Raw genomic sequence first — 27,398 nt, forward strand, 5'->3', positions numbered from 1 at the left:
CCTTGAGCGATTCACAATGTTTGACACTGCGAAAGTAGAAATCAAGTAGGAGCATCAATTGTTGATCATTAGTAAAACCACTAGTTTCAAGAAGGGCAAGGGCTAGAAGGGATACTTCATGAAACGGCAAACCGGTTGCTGCTCTAGTGAAGAAACCCAGGGTTGAACCAAAACCTGAAACTAAGTGCTTCTCTTATGAGGAAAACGGACACTCAGGTGGAACTACCCTAGATACTTGGTAGATGAGAAGGCTGGCAAAGTCGACAGAAGTATATTTGATATACATGATATTGATGTGTACTTTACTAGTACTCCTAGTAGCACGAGGGTATTAGATACCAATTCGGTTGCTAAGTGATTAGTAACTCGAAATAAAAGCTACGGAATAAACGGAGACTAGCTAAAAGCAAGGTGATGATACGTGTTGGAAGTATTTCCAAGGTTGATGTGATAAAACATCGCACGCTCCCTCTACCATCGGGATTGGAGTTAAACCTAAATAATTGTTATTTGGTGTTTGCGTTGAGCATGAACATGATTGGATCGTGTTTATTGCAATATGATTATTCATTTAAAGAGAATAATGGTTACTCTATTTACTTGAATAATTACCTTCAATGGTTTATTGGATCTCGATCGTAGTGCTACACATGTTCATAATATTGATACCAAAAGAAACAATGTAATAATGATAGTACCACTTACTTGTGGCACTGCCACTTGAGTCATGTTGGTGTAAAATGCATGAAGAAGCTCCATGCTGATGGATCTTTATACTCACTCATTTTTGAAACGTTTGAGACATGCAAACCATACCTGTTGGTACAAACGCATGAAGAAACTCCATGCAGATGGATCGTTTGGACTCGCTTGATTTTTGAATCACTTGAGACATGAAAATCATACCACATGGAACAAGAAAGTAACTTGTTGGAAGTAATACATTTTTTATGTGTGCAGTCCAATGAGTGCTGAGGCACGCAGTGGATATCGTTATGTTCTTACTTCACTGATGATTTGAGTAGATAGAGGAGTATTTAGTTGATGAATCACAAGTCTGAAATATTGAAAAGTTCAAAGCTATTTCAGAGTGAAGATCATCGTGACAAGAGGATAAACTGTCTACGATATGATCATAGAGATGAATATCTGAGTTGCGAGTTTTGGTACACGGTTAAGACAATGTGGAAATTGTTTCACAATTCATGCCACCTAAGAACACAATAGTGTGATGGTGTGTCTGAACGTCATAGCCGCGCCCTATTGGATATAGCACATACTATGATTTTTCTTATCAAATTACCACTATCGTTTATGGGTTATGCATTAGAGAAAACCGCATTCACTTTAAATAGGGCAGCCCGTATTTCTGTTGAGATGACACAGTATGAACTATGGTTTGGAGAAACCTGAGCTGTCGTTACTTGAAAGTTTGGGGCTACGACGCTTATGTGAAAAAGTTTCAGTCTGATAAGCTCGAACCCAAAGCGGATAAATGCATCTTCAAAGGATATCCAAAACAGTTGGGTACATCTCCTATCTCAGATCCAGAAGCAAAGTGTTTGTTTCTAGAAACGGGTCCTTTCTCGAGGAAAGGTTTCTCTCGAAAGAATTGAGTGGGAGGGTGGTGGAACTTGATGAGGTTGTTGAACCATCACTTCAACCAGTGTGTAGCAGGGCGCAAGAAGTTGTTCCTGTGGTGCCTACACCAATTGAAGTGGAAACTGATGATGGTGATCATTAAACTTCAGATCAAGTTACTACAAACCTCGTAGGTCGTCAAGGTCGCGTACTACTACAGAATGGTACGGTAACCCTGTCTTGGAGGTCATGTTGTTGAACAACAATGAACCTACGAGCTATGGAGAAGCAATGGTGGGCCCGGATTCCGGCAAATGGCTAGAGGCCATGAAATCCAAGAGAGGATCCATGTATGAAAACAAAGTGTACACTTTAGAAGAACTACTTGATGGTCGTAAGACTATTAAGTAAAGATGGATCTTTAAAAGGAAGACAGTCGGTGATGGTGAAAAGACACCATTAAGAAAAGCTCGACTTATCGCAAAGATGTTTCTCACAAGTTCAAAGAGTTAACTATGATGAGACTTTCTCACTCGTAGCAATGCTAAAATCTGTTGGAATTATGTTAGTAGTTGTTGCATTGTTTGTGAAATATTGCACATAGGATGTCAAAACATTGTTTCCTCGACGGTTTCCTTGAGGAAAGGTTGTATGTGATACAACCAAAAGGTTTTGTCGATCCTAAGGATGCTAACAAGTATGCAAGCTCCAGCGATCCTTCTATGGACTGGTGCAAGCATCTCGGAGTTGGAATATACGCTTTGATGACATGATCAAAGCTCTTGGGTTTATACAAGGTTTATGAGAAACTTGTATTTCCAAAGAAGTGAGTGGGAGCACTATAGAATTTCTGATAAGTATATGTGGTTGACATATTGTTGATTAGAAGTAATGTAGAATTTCTGTAAAGCATAAAGGGTTGTTTGAAAGGAGTTTTTAAAAGGAAAACCTAGATAGAGCTACTTGAACATTGAGCATCAAGATCTATAAAGATAGATCAAAACGCTTAATAGAACTTTCAATGAAATACATGCCTTGACAGGTTTTTGAAGGAGTTCAAAGTAGATCATCAAAGAAGGAGGTCTTGGCTGTGTTGTAAGGTGTGAATTTGAGTAAGACTCAAAGCCCGACCACGACAGAAGAAAGAGAAAGGACGAAGGTCGTCCCCTATGCCTTAGCCGTAGGCTCTAAAGTATGCCATGCTGTGTATTGCACCTGATGTGTGCCTTGCCATGAGTCTGTCAAGGGGTACAAAGAGTGATCCAGGATTGAATCACTGAACAACGGTCAAAGTTATCCTTAGTAACTAATGGACTAAGGATTCTTTCTCGATTATGGAGGTGATTAAAGAGTTCGTCGTAAAGGGTTACATTGATGCATGCTTTGACACTAATCCGAATAACTCTGAGTAGTAAAACGGATTCGTATAGTGGAGCAGTCATTTGGAAAATTTCCAAATGGCACATTGGTAGCAGCACCTACATGATGACATAGAGATTTGTAAATCACACTTAAATCTTAAAGGTACAAACCCGTTGACTAAAACCTCTCTCACAAGCAAGACGTGATCAAACCCCAGAACTATATGGGTGTTGGATTCGTTATAATCACATAATGATGTGAACTAGATTATTGACTCTAGTGCAAGTGGGAGACTGTTGGAAATATGTCCTAGAGGCAATAATAAATTAGTTATTATTATATTTCTTTGTTCGTGATAATTGTTTATTATCCATGCTATAATTGTATTGATTGGAAACTCAAGTACATGTGTGGATACATAGACAAAACACTGTCCCTAGTAAGCCTCTAGTTGACTAGCTTGTTGATCAAAGAAGGTTTCCTGACCATAGACAAGTGTTGTCGCTTGATAATGGGATCACATCATTAGGAGAATCATGTGATGGACTAGACCCAAACTATGAACGTACCATGTGATCGTGTCATTTTGTTGCTATTGTTTTCTGCGTGTCAAGTATTCATTCCTATGACCATGAGATCATGTAACTCACTAACACCGGAGGAATACCTTGTGTGTATAAAACGTCACAATGTTACTGGATGACTATAAAGGTGCTCTACAGGTATCTTCGAAGGTGTCCGTTGAGTTAGCATGGATCAAGACTGGGATTTGGCACTCCGTGTGACGGAGAGGTATCTCGGGACCCACTCGGTAATACAACATCATATACAAGCCTTGCAAGAAATGTGACTCAAGTGTAAGTCATGGGATCTTGTGTTACGGAACGAGTAAATATACTTGTCGGTAACGAGATTAAAATAGGTATAGGGATACCCACGATGAAATCTCGGGCAAGTAACATACCGAAGGACAAAGGGAATGTTATACGGGATTATATGAATCCTTGGGACAAAGGTTCAACCGATAAGATCTTCGTAGAATATGTTGGATACAATATGGACATCCAGGTCCCGCTATTGGATATTGACCGGGGAGTGTCTCGGGTCATATCTACATAGTTCTCGAACCCGCAGGGTCTGCACACTTAAGGTTCGGTGACGTTTTAGTTTAGTTGAGTTATATGTGTTGATTACCAAAGGTTGTTCGGAGTCTCACATGAGATCACAGACGTCACGCGGGTTTCCGAAATGGTCTGGAAACGAAGATTGATATATAGGAAGTTGGTGTTTGGATTCCGAAAAGTTTTCGAGCATTGCTGACAGTGTACCGGGAGTGACGAATGGGTTCCGGGGGCCCACTATGTGGGCCCACCACGGCCCAAGGGGTCCACGGGGGTTTATTGGATGCACAGTAAGGTATAATGGGCTGACAAAGTCATCCAAGGAAAGCCCATGAGGAAAAAGTGGAAAATCCAAAAGAGGTGGGAAAATAAGGAAGGAGTCCTAATCCAAGTGGGATTGGAGAAGGACTCCTCCCTTCCCCAAGTCGGCCGACCCAAGGAGGCCTTCTTGGCCGGTGCTCTAAGGGCTTGCCCCACCCCTTGGCTCCTCCTATATATACTTGAGGTTTACGGCTATTTGAGATATAACTTTGCCACGTGCAACTCAAACCTACACCTTATAGTTCTTCCTCTAGATTAGATTTGTGCGGAGCTCGGGCGGAGTCCTGCAGGAATAGATCATCACCAACACCGGCGCGCCGGCACGCTGCCGGAGAACTCATCGACTTCTCCGTCTCTCTTGCTGAATCAAGAAGGCCGAGATCGTCATCGAGTTGTTCGTGTGCTGAACGCGGAGGTGTCGTCCGTTTGGCACTAGATCGGAACGGATCGTGGGACGGATCATGGGACGAAGATGATTTGAATTACGAAGTTGTACCACTACATCAACCGCGTTTCTTAACGCTTCCCGCTTAGCGATCTACAAGGGTATGTGGATCTAACTCCTCTCGTAGATGGACATCACCATGATAGGTCTTCGTGTGCGTAGGAATTTTTTTGTTTCCCATGCAACATTCCCCAACACACCCGACATGTCAACACACTTCCATGCAAAGATGTCCCAGTTCTCATGGAGGAACTGGATGAGCTCGGCTTCCTATTTGCTGTCGAGTGTTGTTGAGATGTTGGTCCGGGCAGCATCAGGATCTGTCGGGTGGATGTTCACTTTTTTGACTTCACCTGCCGACTGAAAAGCAGACTCAGAAGCGGGCTTCTTGGAGCGCATCAGGTCGGCATGCTAAGTGGTCTTCCAATATTCCTCCAACTCAACCACAACCATCTGCTCATCAGCGATCTTGGAGCCTTGTTGTAAGCACTCTTCAGCTCTGTGCCGATTGCCTGTGACAGTGATGACGCCCTTGGGCCCTGGCATCTTCATCTTCAGATATACTTAACATGTGCGTGCCATGAAACGTGCATAAGATGGGCGATCAAGGATGGCATGGTAGGCACTCTGAAAGTCCACAACTTTGAACGTTAGCTTCTCCTTGCGAAAGTTCTTGTGTGTGTCAAATACCACATCCAGCGCAATCTGGCCGAGCGACCTGGCCTTTTTCCCAGGGATGACCCCATTGAGTTGCATATTGCTTTCACTCAGTCGGGACATCAGAATGCCCATTCCCTTAAGGGTATCTGCATACAGAATATTCAAACCACTCCCTCCATCCATCAAAACCTTGCGAAGGCGAACGCCTCCCACAACTGGGTCTACCACCAAATCTTGTCGACCAGGGGTAGCAAGGTGAGCAAGGTGATCCGGCTGATCAAACATCATGGGAGTCTGAGACCACTTGAGGTATGATGGGGTGGTCGGGACTGCCATGTTGACCTCTCTGTTTATGACCTTCAACCGACTTTTGCTCTCTACATTAGCAAAAATCATCAGAGTAGCATTGACCTATGGAAGTCTTCTTTATCTTCTTCATCCTCCTTCTCAGGAGTCTTCTCACTAGACAGATTATCTTTGAACTGTTGGATCAATAGTCTGCACTAACGAGTAGTGTGTTTGGGCAATATCAGATTGTCGTCTTCATCTTTCTTCGTGTGGATTGCACACGGTAAATCTAGGTCATCTGACTGATTCTTCGACTTTTTGGGAGGAAATTGCCCTTTGGGCTTTCCCTTGAAATTTCCTTGTGCCGCCAGGGCGGCCGCTTTTGCCGGAGCGGAACCATCAGCCTTGCATTTTTGTTTCCGATTGGAATTGCCACCAGCGTCATTGTCGAATGCTTTCCCTTTACCGCTGCGGAGGCGATCTTCTTCTTCACCATTGGCGTACCGGGCGGCAATCTCCATCATCTTGCTCATGGACATGTCACTTGTCCGACCAAACTTCAGATATAATTCTGTGTACCTGACACTAGCCTTGAAAGCGCAGACTGCCTGGTGCTTAAAAACGTTTTCCACCGTGTGATGAAGGGTGGTCCAACGTTGGATATATTCTCTCAAGGACTCACTCGGCTTTTGCACGCAATGCTGCAACTTGGTCAAACCAGCAGGGCACTTGCAGGTGCCCTCGAATGTTTTGATGAACACTCGGGCGAGATCCTCCCAACAATATATGCTAGAAGGGGCCAACTGATTCAGCCACGCCCTGGCCGAACCATCCAACATCAGAGACAAATGTTTCATGGCAACATTGTCGTTACCTCCGCCAATCTGCATTCCATTCGGTAGTCATCGAGCCATGTTTCAGGCTTAGATTCTCCTAAAAATTTACTTATTCCAGCCGCCAACCTGAAGTTGGGGGGAATATCAGCAGAGCAAATTGCCCTACTGAAACACTCGGGACCGGAGACCACAGTGCCGCTTCCACTCGGACGATCTCTGTCAAAACCATCTGTGTGAGCTCTGCCCTTGTCAATTCGCCTCTGCGCGAGTACATTCCTCGCATCAAACCCAGGACTCTGCTCATCACTGAACGAGCGTCTATCGTCGTATTGTTGGGACACATACGTACCACTCCGCGGAGGAGAATGCACCCGACGGTGGTCATCACGATGGTAACGGGGAGCAAACTGATTTCACCCCTGATCTCTGTGCTGATCATCTCGATAACCCCCGCCTCTGCGATGCTGAGGTGACCCTGGACTATAAACTGAACGAACTGTATCTGCTCTGGGTGAATTACTGTGCAATCTATTGAGCGTGTGTGATACAACTGAGTTTTGCTGCTGCGCCGCTTGAAGCAATGTATGAATCTGTTCTAAGCCTGTGCCAGCCTCTAAGTTTGACGGCTAAATAGAATCTGCTATCTTAGCGGCAGCTGCAACATTTAGAACCAGAGTACGGAATACCTAGACATTGTTCTATGGCCCACTCGGAAATAGTTGTTGCTGACGCCGACTGGAAACTGGAGGACGTTGGCGGGCGTGTCCACTCGACGGCTCTCCAGCCTCGCGTCCGACGCGACCGAACCCAGGCGGGCTCTTCATAGAACCCGCCATGAAGACCTCCGCTGCAGGTTCGCCGAGTCGAACGCGCCGCGAAGTGATTCGACGGGCTCGATTGCGGCAATCTGCGGAGACGATGCATGTCCAGCCACTGCGTGTTTCACCCATTGCTGGAGTCGCGAGCGACCGGATCCCTTGTGGCGATGAGCAGCGGGGCGAACAGTCGACACTGGGGTCAATGGTTGCCGAAGAATAGCGCCGCATGAACTTGCATGGAAGTGCGTTGCCCCGCGGATCGGGAGCGCCTCAACGTCAAGAGGCGCCTCCTGAAGCCATGCCGAGTCATCGACAATGAAGACGAGCGCGCCGAGACGGATCTCGCGGCCCAAGAACGAATCGCTGTCGGAAGACATGACGGAGAATGAAAATCGCAAACTTGTCGAAAGCTGCTTAGATGCCTGCCCCACGGTGGGCGCCAACTGTCGTGGGAATGAACTTGACAGTAGAGCTGAGGGGTACGGAAGGAGAGGACAGAGTCCTACATACAACAAGCTTGTACACACGATGTATGAGTTCAGGCCCCTTTCGTGGAGGTAACAACCCTATGTCTCAGTGCTCAGGAGCTCTTGTTGTGTGGAGTGTGTGTTACAAGGGGTGCGAACCCTTGTTCCACAGGGGAGGGGCGGCTTATATAGAGTGCGCTACCCCTCATCAAGGCCCATGCAACCAAGCGTTCGATTAATGAAGAAAAAGGTGTGCCTTACTGATAACGTACGTAATAAATATTACTTATGATGACCAACCGAATGCCTGCCCTTTGGCCTCTCTGGAGTGACTTCTGAACTTCTACGGTCGACTCGCTACATATTCTTCCGAGTGGAAGTCTTCTGTCGAGTGGATAGAGTAAATCTCCGAGTGGATGCTCTACCGAGTGACTCATGGCGAGTCAGTCGGAATCTTCCTTGAAATCTTTAAGTCCTTAATGTTGTGCCCTTAGGTAGGACCTGTAGGTCAGGCCTATATGACCCTACCCTAGGTACATATCCCCATCAGCTGCAGGCGTCGATCGAACAATGCATCACCGATGCCAAGAGACACTCCGCCATGAGGGAGGAGAAGTCCGAGGCGAGGTGGTCGGCGTTGATGACGAAGCAGGACCCCAAGCTCGACCTTCTTAAGACCAACGTGGCCGCGAAGAAGCGCAACACCGACCTGGTGTCCATGATGGGAGGAGGTGACATGACGACGATGGACCCGCGAGTGAAGGCATTGTACTTGGCAGAGCGGAACCTCATCTTGAACCTTATGCCAGGATTGGTGGCGACCGCGTCGACGCCGAATGCGACCACATCACCAACACCGAGCACTACGACCCCGAAGCATATGCCGACCTCTCCCGCCCCTGAAGGAGACGAGGAGCTTGTCATTTGAGTTCTATGTGCGCGGCTCCCGCCTTCTTGATCGCTGAACTATTGGCATGATGATCGCCAACCTGTGGTGGTGATCGCCGACCTGTGGCATGATGGTCGCCCGAAAGAAAACTTTGAATTTTTATGTGCGCCTTGGTGCCAAAACTCAGGGGTGTGACTCAGAATGTGAGCCCCACAAGCCGAAAACCCGTTGGGTCCGGGGGGGGGGGGACGGATGAAGATGCTCTTACACCCTTTGTCAAGGGGATTTGAGGGGATTTTGACTTGTAGTGGATTAGATCCATGCAATCCGTGCCAAAACCTCCTCACAACCGTGTCAACCGAACACAGCCTAATGGAACCTTAAAAAGACATGTACTCCTTTCATTCCTAAATATAAGATCTTTTAGTGATTTCACTATAAACTACATACGAATGTATCATGTATGTAGTCATATTTTAGGGTGTAGATTCATTCATTTTGCTTCGTATCTAGTCTATACTAATTTTTTTAAAAAGTCTTAGAGGGTGTTTGGTTGGGCTTCCAGCCAGCTTCCGTCTACCGGCTTCTAAGCCAAAAGCTCATATTTAGGTGCTTCCGGCTGCAGTTGTGGCTTTCGGCCTTGTCACAGCTGTAGCCGAAAGCCACAGCTGCAGCCGGAAACCCCTAAATAGGAGCTTTTGGCTTCGAAGCCGGAAGCTGGCTGGAAGCCCAACCAAACACCTCCTTATATTTAAAAACGGAGGGAGTATTAATATGTTTATCAAATGAAATATACTTCCTTTGTTTAGAAATACTTGTCGTAGAAATGAATGTACCTAGATGTATTTTAGTTCTAAATATATTTATTTTTATTATTTTTATGGTAACTAATTTCGGACGGATGAAGTATGTGGTTATTTAAAAAAGAGAGAAAACAAAATCATGTAAGAGCACCTAGATCAACAAGATAGCCCCCGCTTTCGATAAAGCCCTGCGACGGCACGACCCTGGAGGGCGTCGACCGCTACCCCCCATCCCTCTCTCTCTCGGATGGCGTCCCTCGCCGCCTTCCACCCTAACCTCCCCCACGCCCACGGCCACCCCTCCCATCCCAGTCCCACCAGCGGCCTCCTCCGTCTCCTGCCTTCACGCTGCCGCCATCGTGCCCCTCGCCGGCGGGGGCTAGGCCTCGCCGTCTCCGCCTGCGCCTCGTCCGCCGCGTCACCCTCTGCCGCCGGGCGAGGCGATCGCTCCGAAGCAGCCTCTTCGCTGGAGCGTTGCCTCGCGGCGTCCGCCCCCGGCGCTGCGGCACCCGCGGCTGCGCCTCCCCGCGTACCGCCGGCGATGAAGGGCGGGAAGCAGTACGGTGCGTTCGGGGCCGTCACGCTCGAGAAGGCCAAGCTTGACCTATCGCAGCGCAAGAAAAAAATCATGCCCGAGGTAGCCATTCCTGTTATTTCTAGTCGATTAAAACTGCAAAAACAAGTGAATTTATGAGATATGTTAGGGAATTTCTGAGAGATATGTTGTCCTTGCCCCCTCGTTGTTGAGTAGCATGGCACTTGTATATGAATTGAGTAGGAACCCGCTCTGAAATCAGATGGCTGTACAAATGGATGGGGATATACCAAAATAACGGATAAGGCATGTTGGTGCGGACAACCTTGTGTTTTTGTGTTGAGTAGTGGTATATATTATTTGTGATGATTAGTAAGTATGAGTAGTACTCCTTTTCCATCCTTTTAACTTAGGATTGGGCTGTACAATTCCTTCATCACCTATACCAAAATCAGGAGAACACAATAAGTTTGTGCTGTTTGGGATTGAAACAACAAAAACTAACTGATAAATGTTGTTTGTGCATTCTACTTTAGATGCATGATGTTTAATGTACACACCAATGGTTCAAACATCAATACCTAGGGATCCAATGTCTATATGCTATATCACTAATCTCCCTAGGATTGGAGGCCTCACAATCAATTGAGGTCTCCAATTGGATTTGGTCACCCAATTTTGACCGGGTTGACAATTTCTCAACAAGCTCTTTTATTCAATTCTTTTAATTCACAATGCTCCTTAATTTTGGAGCCTTTTGATTCGATTGAGGTATTCGATTTGGGATTGGGTTCATGATTTTGACTTGGTCAATGATTTTTAAAATTAATCGGTAGCAACCGACTTATAATAATATATCAGTCCCGTGCACCCCTCGCCACCTAGAAATATATTATTGTAACACCAAAATAGTACATGCAGACAGTGACACGGAAAGTTTTCCGATGTAAATATCGGTTAATTAGCACATAACACATAATCACACCACGAAAGACCCATCAAAACACCGCATTATAAATAAAATACAAAACATAGGCCATCGCCTCTCACACTAGCCAAATCAAATTCTCCCTCGGTTCCAAGATATAAGGTGTATTTTTTTCTTGAAAAATCAAATTTATTTAACTTTGACTAAGTTTGGAGTAAAAAATATGGGCATCCACAATACTAAATAAACAAAATATGAAAATCTATTTCATGATGAATTTAATGATTGCAACTTGATATTATGAATATTAATATAGTTCTCTATAAATTTGGTCAAACTTCAAGAGCTTTGACTTAAAAAGTCTCTAATACACCTATATTTAAAAAACAAATAGACTAATTTATTTTATAAAAACACAACAACACCAACGGCGTAGCAATGCGCGCTTAATCCTTCTAGTTTATCATGAACTATGACTTGTACACAATTTTTAGTTGGTGTATTGAAATATACGTATTAATTGAACATATGGGACTAGTTTAATTACAAAGTTCTCCTTGCTTTTACCATCCATCATGTGCTTCTCCGGACATTGCAGCTGGCGACAGGTGGCGGTGGTGGAGATATTGGGAAGAGAATTGGCCATGGTGGTGGTGATGGTGGGGATGATGATGGAGATGATGACGATTACTTTGATGATTTTGATGATGGAGAGGAAGAAGATGGTGGACTTTTCAGGAGACGAATTGTTATACAGGAGGTGAAATTTCTGATATTTTCTATTCAGAGAAACGGCATCCGTATCCTGAAAAAGATTGGGCTTGTGTGTTGATTACTGCTTGTTCTATTGCAGCTTTTTAATAAAGAGTTTATAGATGCTGTAATGCAAGAGTGGTGCAAAACGATGATTAGTTTACCTGCTGGTCTCCGTCAGGCTTATGAGATGGTAGATGTTTGTCTTGCTCATTCTCATTGCATACTTTGGAATGGTTTGAACAGTAGACTAAATGTGATAGATCAATCTAGGGTTTGGTAAGTTCTGCTCAGATGGTGCGATTCTTGTCAGTGTTTTCAAGACCTACGCACACTAGGTCTTTTTCACGAGCTCTACCTGGATGGCTATCCCGAGGTCTTGTTGGAAGGTAACACCCGAATCATTTGCACACTTTCTTCAGGCATTTTGTAAGCTGCTTCCATAGATATTGATATATGAACTTGGATGCTAGGCATGTCTTCCTAATGTTGCAGCTTTGTGTCCTTGGTACAACTCGTGTTTACATTTTGTCCGTACTTATGTTATTTCTCCATTCTATATCTATGAAAATTAAAGGGCAGCACTAGGTGCCCGTCGACCGGCCAGAGGCCTCGGTCGGTTACCCTGCGCACCGTACGATTGGCCCAGATGCAGCCTTAGGATCTGCGCGTCCTCATCCCGTTGGGTCCTGCGCATCGTACGATTGGCCCAGACGCAGCCGTTGGATCTGCGCGTCCTCATCCCATTGGGTCAACCCACACAAGGAAAAAAGCTCCCCTGCCTAGGCGAGGAAAAAGACTCCGTGCGCGTGCGCTTCCGGCAAGGCAAGACAGCACCGCCACGCGTCGTGCTCGCCGCAGCATCCCCGCGTTGTCGTCCCCGATGAGCCTAGGCAGCACCGATACGCGTCGCCATTGACTCGCAGCTTTCCCTGTCGCCGCCAGTTGCCATCGTAGGAAAATAGCTTGCCGGTTGAAGCTTTGCGGTTGCCGGTTGTAGCATCACATCTGGCAGTTGAAGCGTCGACGTCTTCCGCTCGCAGCTCGTCCCGTCGCAGGTTCCAGCATCGTTGGCAACGGGTTATAGCATCCTGCGCTCACAATTGCAGCTATCCTGAGCGACGGTTCCCAGCTCGCAGCGATCGAGGTTGCATTGGTTGAAGCTTTTTCCGTCACCGGTTGTAGCTTTCTCTGCCGCCGGTTGCAGCTTTTTTGCGGTTCTGAAGTCGTGGGCCAGCATTTTCTCTTGCTGGTTGTAGTTTTCTAAGCCACTGATCATAGCATTCGGCGCTGCTAGCTGCAGCTTCTCTGGGCGCCGGCCGCAGCCGCCCCCCTGCTCTCTGGTTCCAGTAAAAAAAGGGCACTGATCGTAGCATATGGTGCTGCTGCTTGCAGCCCTCGCTTTCCCTGGTTTCAGCAAAAAAGGGGTGTCGGCCGTAGCTTGGTTCTGCTCCGCCTTGTGCCAGTCGCAGCTGCACCGTAGCCGATTGCAGCACGTCGGTGCTGCGCAGCTTCGCCGGGCCACGGCTGCAGCTACGATGCACATGCACGCCGGGGAGCATGGGAATTAATGGAGGGAGGATCCTGCAACGCCGTGGCGCGTGGGAAGGTGCTCGCGTTGGCTGGGGCTCTCGACAGCAGCGAGCCACCGAGCGCGGTGGTGAGGAGGGGCAGTTGATGTGTGGAGAGAGGGAGAGGGAGGGAGAGAGACATGAGGCTTCGCCGGTCATCTCTCTCTCTCTCAGAGGCGACCGGCGCGAGGCTTAATATGATGTGTGGCTTGGTTTCGAACCTTGAAATTCATTATTACATTAGTGCTACTATCACCAGTTTTAGTTATTATGTTTTCTCTGTATGCAGAACACTTGCAGATCCTTCATTCCCACATAAGATGGCTTTTGAGTTTTTGGCTACTTTTGCCTCATCTGTTTGGTGGGAGATGAATATTCGTAAGGAGAGGTATGTTGTACCTTATCTGATGCTTAATAGGTCAATATTTACTACTTCATCTAAACCATGTTACACCTTCAAGTAATCAGGTTTGAGAAAGAATGGGATTTGGCTGTTGTCAATGCTTTGACTGCATCATGTTGCAACCTTGTGGTTCTGGGGCTTCTGGCACCATGCCGTTCATATGGGAGCACATCCCGATTTGACTTCCAAAATGCCATTGAGAAACTTCCTAACAACATATTTGAGAAGAGTTATCCTCTGAGAGAGTTTGATCTACAGAAACGAATGAGTGCATTTCTTTACAAGGCTGCTGAGCTTAGCCTGGTTGGGGTCGTTGCTGGATCTATTCAGGGTGGTCTGTCGAAAGCCCTATCCGCAAGGAAGGGTAGCAGGTTGGCTTGGTCATTAACAGTTTCTTTGTCAATAAAAGCTTTCTTCTGGTGGTTCTCTAATCCATTTGTGGAAAACTTCTGTCAATCCCTTGGTAGGTTATCGGTGACCCTTCCTAATGTCAGCACCAATGCTCTTGGTTATGGAGCTTTTCTAGGACTATATGCAAACTTGCGATATCAATTGTTGTGTGGACTAGATCAATATACGATCAAGCGCTTTGATGTTCTTGGCATGGCAATCTTCATTGGTACAACACTAAGGTAAATCTCCACTGACCTATTGTCTTAGTGCATTAGTTTTACATGGAATATGTTACAGGCGAATGACTTCCTGTTGTTCCATATGTATAACAGCAGTGTCAGTTATACTCTCTGTTTCACTATAGCATGCATACTAGGAAGCACAAAATTTTAGTACCATGTGACGGGACTGCACGTTACTTCAATTTTTTGCTTACTGGATATGTACACTGCCCATATATTATTAAACAGAGTTGTTAGCTGACTGCCCTGGTTACTATTGACAATACATGCCATACTAGTATCTTACTCTTATAATTTTTATGTTGTTGAGACATGGTGAGAGTATGAGGTAAATCCCATGTTGTTTTTCTTTTCCTTTCCCCCTCTTTAGATTGACGCTTGGCTTCCATTGTTTGATCTCACTGTTGATGCTGGATACTAGTTTACTAGTTTACTTGTTGACTAATAAGCTATATTTGCAGATCTGCTTCCAACTCCCGCCCATTATCTATGTTTGCTTGATGAGTCAGATATAAACAGAGATTTTATTGATATTCTTTTAACATTCTTACCTTGGAATGTGAAAGTAGAGAGATACCAAGCATTTGGTACTGGATCTAAACAACTAGTCAAACATATAGATCGATCAGCTTATGTCTAAATACCCGTTTTCCTAGTTTGACTAAGCTGCTCCTAGACGTTTTGTATGGTTGTGGAGGGGAAGAAAGGGCAGCGCTGGGCCCTAGGAGGGAAGATGCGAACAGGAAAAATGAGCTGCGTGGAGGTTTGATGTCCTGTGAGATCATGGTGGCGCTGAGCTCCGGGAAGTCCCAGCGGCAAGTTGGGAGCGTGAAGTCCTGTCCCTCTGATTCGGCCTATTGACAACAAAGCCCAATAAGGCCCACTAAGAAACCCAAGTACCATCTCTGTGCCCCTCTCTCTCTCTCTCTGGGTCACTCTTTCCTTTGTCCTCTGTTTCATGCAGCAACAGCGGCGGCGCATGCTGCTCCTTCCCTGCCAGAGGGCCTCACTGGACGCACTATTGCCAATGGCCAAAGCGGGGCTAGCCTCTCCCAGCGTCTAAGTGAGCGCCTTTATGCTGCCTAATTTTTCCATACACAGTCAATATGTCATTCGTAGATAAGATAAAAACCAAATAATTTGTATTGTCAATGCATTACATAACGTGGGTTTCCCAGAGTTATAATGCAAAGCCACTGGCTGTTTCCTGCCACTAACATTCAAGAAAAGGGAAGCACTGGCCTGTTTGTTTATTTGAACTGGCGTGTTACTGTTTTTCGGCCAGGTACCTGGAAAACTCTCAACCTATACTTATCAGTTACCACATTCCAAAAAAGTATCTAATCCATAAATATGAATTCATACATCCTTAGCTTGCTTTGCTATACAGTAACTGCTGGATTTGACCTTGCTATCCTTGATCTAGTGTGCCTAATTGTCTAGGTTTTGGGTTCATTTCAGTTAAGTTTCATGCAACAACCAGTAGAACCAAAATCTGAACTGACAAACCAACTGTTTCGTGAAACTTAATATGGTATCAGGGCCAAGAGGTTGTGGGTTCAAGTCTCAGCGTTGGCCATCTAAATAAGAAAATTATTTTCCCCTCCTTCTGTCCATGGTTAGGCCAATCTTCTCACATCAATTGGGACTATCGGTTCTACTGGGTGGTGCATGAAAATTGATAATTCCAATGGTCCTTCAACATCTAGACATCGTTAAGCATGGAACAATCCTGTTAGGAAAAAGGTGGCCGCTAGGCGCTAGTCGGATGTACCGATTAAAACATCAGCCTCCTTTCCCACCGTTCGACCAGTCTTGATCTAAACGTTCCTACCCGCTGATAGTTAAAGCGAACGAACGCTTCGCAATGAAACACGTGAAGCACGCAACATGTTTGCTTCTTTTTCCCCGTGGCACCGGAGGTGCTCCAGCAGCATCGGTGTCATGTCAGCACCAGACACAACATCGCCATTGCCTGGGCGAACCACGCCGACGAGACCTTGCAGCACCGCCGCTGACTGAATCACATGATCTTCGCTACAGTTCCCTCCGTCGCCTTGTCACGGCAACCTGCTCCCGGTCATAGCCCGCATGCTGCTATCACTACAAGCACTACACGGCCTCACATCAAACCCATGTTGGAGCAGTCTTGCTGGTGTCGCACTATCGCCTCGCCTTCAAAGCAACAGGACCGCTGCTGCCGAAGCACGCAACATGCCTCGCAGCATATCTGCGGCCGTCGAGAGTCACAACATCGGTCGCAGCATCTCCGCGCGGTTGTACAAAGCACACCGTCAACTTGGTCTTCGAGTGCTGCAACATCACCGCGGCCGTACGAAGTAAGCCGTCGGCTCGGCCATCAAGCGTCGCAACATCGCCACGACGGTGGAACGTCGCAACATCATTCGCAGCACCGTCATGTCGTGGAAGCACACGTCGTGGTCGTGGAGCGTCGCAGCACCCCGTCGTCTCGTGGAAGCACACGTCGCCACGGGCGTCGAACATCGCTGCACCGTCGTCTTGTAGAAGCATGTCATCTCCGCTGCGCCGTCAAGCATTGCAGCACCATCGTTGAAAGCACGCCGTCCCTGCGGTTGTCCGCGTCGCATCACTGTTGTGTCGTGAAAGCAACCGAGCCGACATTGCAGCTCCAGCGGCCTTGCAGCACCATTGTGTCGTTGAAGCACGTCGTCGCCGAGGCCGTCATGCATCGCAACATGGAAGCAATCGGGCTGTCGTCGCAGCTCCAGCGCCTCGTAGCAGCCATTGCAGCCCTCACTAGCAATAGTATCGTCAGCCGGCGCTGCTTGCAGCAACGCTGCCTCCCGCCGCAGCAGCCATTGGGGACTGACCTGGAAATGAAGATGGCAGGGGAGTCACGGGAGCAACACACATGTGGTCGTGCTGCTAAGGAGTAGGATGAAAATATTGAGAGATGAAATGGAGATGGGAATCCAGGAAGAAGACGGGCTGGGTGAGAAGATAAGGTTGAAAACCAATAGTTATTCGTGGTTGCTGGGTTCGTTGTTTACAGTCGGCTGTAAGGAATCAGTTTCCTGGGAAAAACCAAAAAAGTCAGCTTTACGGAGTTTCCTGGTAGCTATCATCTGAGATTTGAAAACTCAGATTTGAAACTTGTTTGACAGAAATAAAAATAAAATAAAGTACGTGTGTTGCTAGCGACATTGTGGCTGGTCCCGGCTCACCCTCGCTGGCGATGCTATGCAACGTCCCTGTCAATCCTGCGCGCGCCCACGAGGAGAGGGCGGGAAGCGATCCGTCCCTCCCCGCCAATATCGCTGCGCCCGTAACGACCCCACCGGCCATCGCTGTTGCCGCGGGGCCCGCGGCTGCTGATGTTGCCGTTTCTGCACCCGCACCTGTGGACGGCGCCATGGCTGGGCCCGCTGCCAAAGATGCAGCTGCTGCTGCAACTGGGGCCGTGGCCGGGAACGTAGTGGCTCGTGGGGCCGCACCCGAAGACGCGCCCGCGCTCGACGGCACGCCCGCTGCCCGCTGACGGGGATGACGGGCCTGCGCCGACCATGGATTAGCCGCCCCAGCCCGGACTGGAGGCAGGTCTGTCTCACTGCCGTGGCCACATCTCGATCCTGCAGAGACCCACGCGCCGACAGGATTCAGAACCTTGCGCCGCTAGCCCCCGACCGCTGGTCCCAGGGCGTTTTGCCTCGCCGCCGATCACCCTGCAGCGACGACGAAACTGCAACACCGCCGGGCAGACATGGACGCTGGGCGCCTTCCTATCCGCGGCTACCAAGCAGCTCGACGCAGTCCTGCCCTCTCCCCCCGCCCCTCAACTTCAGTCCCAGGAGGGGACGCTCTGCTGCCGCCGACGCTCCGGCCACTACTCCTCGCACATCGGATCGACGGACAGTTGTTCAGATACTCCGCACTCTCGGGATCGTGGGCACGAACCAGTAGATTACCTCCGTTGAGATGAAGGCATATGATGACATGTTCGCCACGGCGCTTAGGCTCCCAGTGCTGTAGGCCATCGCTGCTCTGGTTGACCGGACGGTCCCTGCAGGCCTGGACCTCCCGGCGGGCGATGCCATGGTCTGTGCGCGCTAGCCCGGTGGTGACCGTAGTCGATCTCACACCCATGTATCCAGGTCCTCAGATAGCTGTTTGGAATGTCAGGGGCTTGAACTCGCGCGCTAGGCGCTGCGCGATTCGCTCGCTGCTCTGTACTACCCGTGCATCCATTGTATGCCTTCAGGAAACGAAAATGGCGTTGATTTGCTCGTCGATTGTGTTGGACACCCTTGGGTCCGAGTTTGATGGCTCCACCTACCTCCCGGCTGACGGCACCGGCGGTGGCATTCTCATCGCTTGGAAGAGTAGGGCTGTCACCATCTCAGACTCCCTATTCACTCAAAACGCGATCATGGTGAATGTGTGCATGCCCAGCGGCGCCCCGTGGTGGCTAACCACGGTGTATGGCCCCTAAAGCGACCCCGAAAAGCTGCTGTTCTTGCAAGAGTTGCGGGAAATTCGTGCTGCTTGCTCGGGTCCTTGGATGCTCTGCGGTGACTTCAACCTCATCTACCGCGATGCTGGCAAGAGTTCCGGCACCCTGAATCGTCGCATGATGGGAAGGTTCCGGCGCGCCATCAATGATCTTGCCCTGAAGGAGGTATACCTCAACGGGCGCCGCTTCACATGGTCTAATGAGCAGTCGCCGCCGACGCTTGTGCACCTCGATCGGGTTCTATGCACAGAGGAGTGGGAGGACTACCACGGGGAATGTCACCTCCGCTGCCTTGCATCCGTCGTGTCTGACCACTGCCCGCTGCTGTTGGACTGCTCCCCAATGCTCGTGGCCCACATGCGCTTCCGTTTCGAGGATTTCTGGCTTCGCCTCGACGGATTCCACGACACCGTCGCTACGGCCTGGAGCTCGGTACATGACCCTGACCCCTTCCAGCGGCTGGTCCGACGCCTGCAGGCCACCGCCCGCGCCCTTACGAGCTGGAGTGCCAGGTCCACGGGCAATGTCCGGGACAAGCTGGCCATCTCTCGCGAGCTGATCGCCCGCTTCGACCACGCGATGGAGAGACGCCTGCTCACCCCGTCAGAAGAATGGCTGCGCAAACAGCTCAAGTTGTCATACCTTGGGCTGGCCTCCCTTGAGCGCACTATCGCGCTGCCGCGCGCCCGCATCTCCTTCCTCGCGGAGGGCGATGCGAATACGAGCTTCTTCCACCGACAGTGCACGTACCGCCGCCCGAAGAATCGCGTGCACAACCTCTTAGTTGACGGGCATGTCCTTTGTGATCACGAGGAGATGGCTCACGCGGCATTCGCGCACTTCGACGGGCTGCTGGGCACTGCTGTGGACCGGGCGCACACGCTTGACCTTGAGCAGCTCATCGCGCCCAGTGACCTGGGCAGCCTGGAGGCGCCATTCACCCCCGAGGAGATTTGGGCTGCGGTGAGACGCATGCCGGCGCACAAGGCACCAGGGCCGGACGGGTTTACCGCCGAATTCCTGCGAGCTTGCTGTTGCATCATCAGGCAAGACATCATGGACGTCTTCGAGCAGCTGTACACGCTACGAGGGAGAGGGTTTGGTAAGCTCAACCAAGCCCTGCTCACCCTGCTGCCGAAGCGCGCGGATGCCCACAAGCTGGGCGACTACCGGCCGATTTGCCTGATACACATCGTGGTCAAGATATTCGTGAAGGTTCTGTCGTTGCGCATCGCTCCTAAGCTTGACAGCCTGGTGAGCCGCAACCAGAACGCCTTCATCGCCGGACGCACGCTCCACGACAATTTTATGCTCGTCCGGCAGTCTCTTTGGATGCTCCATCACCTGGGCGCGCCGTGCATTATGCTCAAGCTCGATCTCATGCGGGCTTTCGACTCCATATCCTGGCTGTTCCTCTTCGAGGTTCTGCGCCAATATGGGTTCGGGGAGAGGTTTAGGGAATGGTAGCCATTCTCTTATCTTCGGCCAGCACGCGAGTCATGCTCAATGGAGTGCCGGGCCCCCTGATCTGGCACCGTCGTGGGCTGCGCCAAGGTGACTCCACATCGCCGCAGCTATTTGTCCTGGCAGTCGACGTGCTTGCCAGCCTCATGCATCGGGCGCTCCAGACCGGCATCCTTCGGCGCCTACACCCCCGCCACAACGTCCCGACCATTTCTCTATATGCCGACGATGTGATGCTGTTTTGCCATGCTGAGATGGATGAGGTGCTCGCCGTGAAGAGCATTCTGGGTATCTTTGAGACCGCATCGGGCCTGCAGGTCAACTACGACAAGAGCTCGGCCACGACCCTGCATGGCGGCGAGGATGGTGCCACCTTGCTGGAGGCGTTGGGCTGCCAGTCGGCGGACCTGCCCATCACCTACCTGGGCATCCCGCTCACCACCTGTCGACCCTCAGCGGCACAGATGCAGCCGCTGGTCGACGTTGTGGCAGGCCGCCTCCCGTCATGGAAAGCATGGCTCATGAACAAGGCTGGGCGGTTGGCACTGGTTAAATCAGTCCTCAACGCGATTCCAACTCACCAGATGCTTGCCTTAGCACCCCCGAAGAAGACTCTGAAGCAACTTGAGAAGATCCAGCGTGGCTTCCTCTGGGCTGGTCGCGAGGCCGCGCTTGGAGGACACTACCACGTGAACTGGCGCACGGTCTGCCGGCCGCTCGCATACGGCGGGCTGGGCATCCGAGACCTCGAGCGCACGGGGCTCACACTTAGACTCCGATGGCTCTGGCAATCGAGGACGGACGCCGACCGAGCTTGGCAAGGCCTCGACCTGCAGTTCTCCCACGAGGAGCTCGGCTTGTTCTATGCCTCCACCTTCATGGTGGTAGGAGATGGCCTCACTGCTCTGTTCTGGGAGGACCGCTGGCTGCATGGGCAGTCTATACGCGAGCTCGCGCCCCTGCTATACCTATGCATTCCCAAGAACAGAAGAAGAGCGCGGACGTGGCGGAAGGCATCGCCGGCAATGCCTGGGCTCGAGACATTCGCGGCGTAGTGGGCTTGCAAGAGATCGGCCAATACCCGAGGACATGGCAGCTTGTGGCACGCACTATACTGTCCACTGAGCCAGACAAGCTCGTTTGGAAATGGACGACCAACGGCGTCTACTTGGCGAGGTTTTGCTATCGGGCAACCTTCCACGGATCATTGACATGCCATTCATGGCAGCTCATCTGGAAGGGATGGGCCCCACCGAAGGTCAAGTTCTTTCACTGGCTAGCGAACCTGGACCGATGCTGGACTGCGGCAAGGCTCGCTCGCCGAGGCCTTCCCGATCACACCCGCTGCCTGCTATGCGACCAAGAGCCGGAGACCATCCAACACCTGCTCCTCACCTGCCCTTTCGCGCGGCAGGCCTGGCACGAGTCCCTATCCTGGCTGCGTCTACCGACCCTGTTGTCGGAGCATGATGCCTCCATCCAGGACTGGTGGATAAGGGCGAGGGATGCCACACCACCATCGCTCTGCAAGGCGTTGAGGTCTGCCGCGCTGCTGGTGCCCTGGATGATATGGAAGCATAGGAATGCGTGTTTCTTCGACCATATGACTCCGTCGCTCGACGAGCTCTTGGATAGGATCAAAGATGAGATGAGGTGCTGGGCTAGAGCCGGGGACAAAGGGCTTAGGGTAGTCTTGCCCCCATCCTGGGATGTCCACTAAACCCCCTGTAACAATGCTGTAATCACCTCTTAGGAGGCTGTAATCCCCCTTCTTTTCAATACAAAGAAACGCAAGGCTCTTTGCGTTTTCTCGAAAAAAAATCCTGCCTCCATCTAATCCGAGCAGCATCAGTACGAAAAAGCCCCCAACCTGCACAAACCACTGTAATTTAGGTCCGCGATCTTATCTTGCAATCTGCAGTGGTATTTGAAATTTTCCACTGATCCGCAGAATCTTTGACCCAAATGAAGAACTGGTTTTCGCAGGTTATGGACCAAGATTGTTCTCCCTGTTTTCTAACTGCCCCCAATATTTTTCTTTTTGAAATCTCAGACTGCAGGGCAAAACCCCCATAGCATTTGAGTTTATTCCTTCCGGCAGTACAAGAGGTAAATACAAAGGCAAGAGGCCCAATAAAAAGGAAAGGAAAGTCTACTTACAACATGTAGAAAAGGTCAGAGAGAAACTCCTTTAAGGAGGTATAAGTTGGATACCCATCTCCATCTGAGAAGTTTATCTTTGTATCTAGCCTTAATCATGTGTGCCAATAATGAAATATCAGAAGCCAGCTCTCCATCTACCAAAAGTAGGTCTTTCATTTCTGAAAACTTTGTCATTTCTAGTGTTCCAAATATTCCACCATGCAGTAAACACCACCTCAGCAAAGAATGGCTTGGCAAAGTCTTTCCTGGCCTTGACAGCAATATTAGTCATATCCTTTCTAGCATGCCGGTAAATTTGCAGATAATTCCAGATTCTGATACTAAAATTACACTGAAAGAAAAGATGGTTCCTGTCCTCCCTAGAATGGGTAGGGCAAAGAATATAATTATGTCCATCAGTTATATTCCAGTGCCTCCTCTCCAGCATATCCTTGGTGTTTCAGCCTACCCATGATCAACATAGGCAAAAACCTTTATCCTTAGTGCAGCAACTTATCCAAATCCACATCAGAAGTGGCTTAGGAGTAATTGGAGAGTGGATCTCATAATACCTCTTAGCTGTATATCACTTGTCAGAATTCCTCCAGCTTCAAATATCATTTTTATTCCCATCACTGTTAAAATTTGCCAAAAGGCCCTCAATTGTCTGCAATTCCTGGAATGCATTATCAGACAAAGGCAGGTGGATAAATCAGAGCATTGCAACACCTCCTACAGTTCATAAAGGGTCCTTTAGCAAAAGAGAAAAACCTTTGATAACCTTGTTGCAGAGGAACCACAGGTTTAGAGAGCTGCCAAAAATCAGTCCAAAAAAGGACTGTGTCCCCCTATTACATTCCTGTAGGAATCCACCAGACCTAAAATTCCTTCCACCAAAAGGAGCCAGATGCCATAGTTGCATGAGGTACCCTACCATCACAGTACGAATTCCAAATAAGTTGAACCCAAGGTAATCTCCCTTATGTTATAGAATTTGTTTGCATGTTTCAATAGTAGGGCATCATTTCGAAAAGCCAGATTTAAAATTCCCAGACCACCCTTCTTTTTAGGTCTAGAAATCAAATCCCAGGCAGCCAAAGAGGGTGCAGATTCCTGTTTATTTTTCCTCCAAAAACATTGCCTCTGAATTCTCTGCAACTGTTTAAGGATCCCAGGTGGAATTTTCGAACTGCACATAAAGAAGATTGGCATAGAAGATATAGCAGTGTTAAGCAGTTGCAACCTTCCGCCCTGAGCAAGGAAGGAGGAGCTAGCTGTGAGTCTCCTCTCCATACAGTCTACCAGTGGCAAAAGGTCCACAATTCTTGGTCTCTTAGTACCTACTGGAAGACCCAAGTAAAGGGCATCTTGCCCAGATTACAAGCAAACACCCCAGCCAGCCTAGCAGCCTAGTTAATTGGCACCAAGGAAGATTTATGATAGTTGACCTCCAACCCAGTGGAACTAGGAAAAATGGCCAGCATATCCTTGAGAGCTAAAAGCTGAGAACCCACAGCAGGTGTAATCAACAGTGTGTCATCTGCATATTGGATGATTGAAAAATCCCAGTCATGGCAAGAATGTGTAATTGCAGCTTCCTCCTGTGTAACATTTCATTTACTATAGACTGTAAAAGGTCAAAACAAAGAGAAGAGGGGACAGAGGATCTCCCTGCCTGAACCCCCTTCTACATTGGAAATGTTTACCAGGAACCCTATTAAGCAAAACAGAAGAAGTTCTAGAGGGTAGCAACTCCTGGACCCAAGAATTCCACTTGTTATCAAAACCCTTAGCCATAAGTATCTCCAAAATTATCCCATGCTCCACCGTGTCAAAAGCCCTCTCAAAGTCTATGGAATTGCCCCCAATATTTGTTGCATGTATTATCACTGTGATGTTTGTTTAATTGCATGAGCCGCTGGACATTATTTGGAATTTGTTGGGTTTCAAAGCTTTCAAATCTGATTAAAGCATACATTTTAGCTTGTGACAGTGTACTGTACTAGTTGGCCGTTGGTTAGAGTTCATATGATGCGGCGTAGAGCATGAACTATGTGTGGCACTGGTGCCGATACCAATGATTGTCATGACACCTTGTCCATGTTAGCAAAAATCTTTCAGTGTGTAGTACCTCTCTCAAAACCATATGGGGATCTGCTGGCTAATAAAGAATGCCTAGTACTTCCAAACCTAGAAGCATCACTACTTTCGTGCCAAGAAACTTCGATTTACTCAGAAAAGCTTGGTTCTGGTGCTAGCCGGGGTATCAGTACTAGAAAATCCTAACTTGGTCAACCCCATGCAGTGGCTACTTAGCTTAGTTCTGAAACATGGACACACTGCTCATGCCCTTAGTAAACAGCGAGTTGGTTATTTACAGAGAGTTCCGGTCATGGACTTTTCAGAAAAATGAAGAGAAGTTCTATTTATTTTCAGATTAAAGAGTAGATAACCAGAAATTTGTTGCATTTTTAATTCTATATAGCTTAAGTGCTTTGATCTTCTTTGAACCGGATTTCTTATATTCGCTTTAGTTCTAAAAGCTCCATTTTGTGTACTTTACTTGGCCACTCCATTCACTTTATGTAATTTGAAATCTGCAACTGCTCTATGTAGCAGTATTTTGTGGAGGCTACGTTCTACCATTAAACGTGGTGCAATATCTACTGCAGATTGATGAATATTCAGATAGGTGAATCGTCAAGGCGCGCATGGCTTGGAGAGGAAGCTGATCCACAGTGCTCTGATCGATTGCTTAGGGCATACACCAGACCAGTGGAGGTTACTACTCCGGCGGATCAACAAGAGTCAAGGTGGTTTATATCCAAGGATGCAGTTGTGTCAGGCCTTGGTCTTCTTGGCATCAAGCAGGGTGGGCATGGGGCACAGCTGTCCAAGCCCCGGCGAAAGAAAGTTATCCGCAAGAAAGTTGCATCAGGTTGAAATTAGTGGATTTGCTTGCGGTGCTGGAACAATTTTGCTTCAGTTCCACTCCTACCGTACTGAGAGTCATTCAAGTGTGAGCAGTGAGGAAAAGCCATCATTGGGAATCAGCGGCCAGTTTATGGGCCAAGGCATCGAAAGGGCCGTTTGCCATTTTGTATGTTTTGTTGATTTCTGATAATAATTGACATCTCAATTTCTTGCAGTTTTCTGAGCCAAATTAGGCACACTTACGGTAGGCTTGAGAATCGACATACTGTCGGTAATATGACAAAAGATATTTGCATATACTTTTTGGACCAATCAGCTTTTAGTTTATGCTTGTATCGTGTCGGTGAGATGTAATAGCACTTGGTCGGGTTGCCTTTGTCTCAAAGAAAAAAACTTAGCCGGGTTGCCCAGTGTTAACGTACCTGACATGCGGGGCCAACAGGGCAGCGACGGCCTTGCGAGAAATTGAGGGCAGCCATAAGAACCCAAATGAAGGAACAATGCCAAGCATGAAAAAATAAATACTGCTCTCAGAGTTTTTTAGAGGTTTGGGTTTTCACCTGCAAAATGCGGGTGAGAAATTGAGTGCAGAACCCAAAAATAGTGCGGCAAATCTCGACGGTTGCAGATTACATAGAGAAATTTGAACTTATTACAAATCATTTGAATTCTTCTATACACCCTTACTATTTTCTCACTCGTTTTGTTGAGGGCTTGAGGATCGACATAACCCAAACATAGTGCAGCAAATGTCGACCGTGCCTGATTACATAGAGAAATTTAAACTTATTACAAATCATTTGAATTCTTCTATACACCCTTATTATTTTCTCACTCATTTTGTTGAGGGCTTGAGGATCGACATAAGGGATGTGATGCTGGTGCAACGTCCACCTGATTTGGATACAACATACGCATTGGCACTGCTCCAGGAGGAGGTTGCTGATGGGGTTTTTCGTTCATTACCAAGACCATGAGAGGCGGCCATCTCGCTGTCACTTCCACCACCACCGACTCGTCATACGACGCCAGCGACGACCATCGATCGTCGTGGCATCGATGCGGCCTGCGACGACACATCGAAACTTAAGACAATGCGGGACTGCAGACGAGCCCACGGTCTCTGCTTCAAGTGCGGTGAGAGGTGGGGGCATGATCATGTTTGCCTCACTTCTGTATAGTTGCACGTCGTCGAGGAGCTCCTCGACATGTTGGACCTTGACAACTTCATCGACATCCAATTGTTACCTCTGAGCGATGCAGATGACTCTGCCATGGCCATCTCTCTGTCAGCAGTGGTTGGCGGAGTTTCTGCAAACGCGTTACAGTTATGCGCCTGGATTCAAGTACCTGAAGTGCTTTTGCTAGTGGATTCAGGCAGTTCGAACTCTTTCATCAACGCGCGGCTCGCATCGTCTCTATCAGGCGTCCGATCTCTTCTCAAGCCAAGGCGTGTCCGTGTCGCCGACAGCGGTGAGATGATGTGCTCTGCTTTTGTACCACACTGCCCTTGGTACTCGCACGACCACGAGTTCTTCACTCACTTGAAGGTACTCGCGCTCGGCACCTACGACGCCATCCTCGAGATGGACTGGCTCGAGGAGCATAGCCCCATGATCGTCGATTGGCGCGACCGTTTCATTGAAATCTCCACACAAGGGGGCCTCTCCGGTTGGTCGGCCATGATGTTGTGTCCATCGTGTGTGAGTCCATCAACAACATTCAGTTACGATGCCTCTGCAGCAAAGGGAGCGTATCGCACGTCACTCATGTCGGATTTCGGGCTCCGCAAAACCCTAAAGATTCAAACTCAGGGGCATGTACGAAGATCTCTCACTAGCTCGCTACTCGTTGAGAATGGCAAGGAGCTCACTCGATGGTGAGGAAGACACAGAACATGACAGTTTACCCAGGTTCGGGCTGATGAGAAGCGTAATACTCTACTCATGC

At 48.5% G+C, this 27,398-nt stretch overlaps 1 protein-coding gene across 4 annotated transcripts; it reads left to right on the forward strand.

Moving 5' to 3' along the window:
* Positions 1 to 9,758: 9,758 nt before the first annotated feature.
* Positions 9,759 to 25,775, forward strand: LOC123400178 (protein RETICULATA-RELATED 1, chloroplastic-like). Of its 4 annotated transcripts, XR_006610509.1 has the most exons (9): positions 9,759 to 10,228; positions 11,653 to 11,814; positions 11,908 to 12,000; positions 12,081 to 12,196; positions 13,668 to 13,766; positions 13,847 to 14,152; positions 14,249 to 14,413; positions 14,878 to 15,003; positions 15,093 to 15,479. XR_006610509.1 is itself a non-coding variant. In XM_045094596.1 (8 exons), the coding sequence occupies exons 1-8, from the start codon at positions 9,839 to 9,841 to the stop codon at positions 25,455 to 25,457; spliced, it is 1,602 nt and encodes a 533-aa protein (XP_044950531.1). In that variant the 5' UTR covers positions 9,759 to 9,838; the 3' UTR covers positions 25,458 to 25,775. The 4 variants fall into 4 exon arrangements, 3 of the variants coding, with proteins under 3 accessions (XP_044950531.1, XP_044950532.1, XP_044950533.1); XM_045094596.1 differs by lacking the exons at positions 14,878 to 15,003; positions 15,093 to 15,479 and adding an exon at positions 25,187 to 25,775; XM_045094597.1 differs by lacking the exon at positions 14,878 to 15,003.
* Positions 25,776 to 27,398: the final 1,623 nt, after the last annotated feature.

This window comes from Hordeum vulgare, chromosome 5H, assembly GCF_904849725.1.
Source record: "Hordeum vulgare subsp. vulgare chromosome 5H, MorexV3_pseudomolecules_assembly, whole genome shotgun sequence".
Lineage (NCBI taxonomy): Eukaryota > Viridiplantae > Streptophyta > Magnoliopsida > Poales > Poaceae > Hordeum > Hordeum vulgare.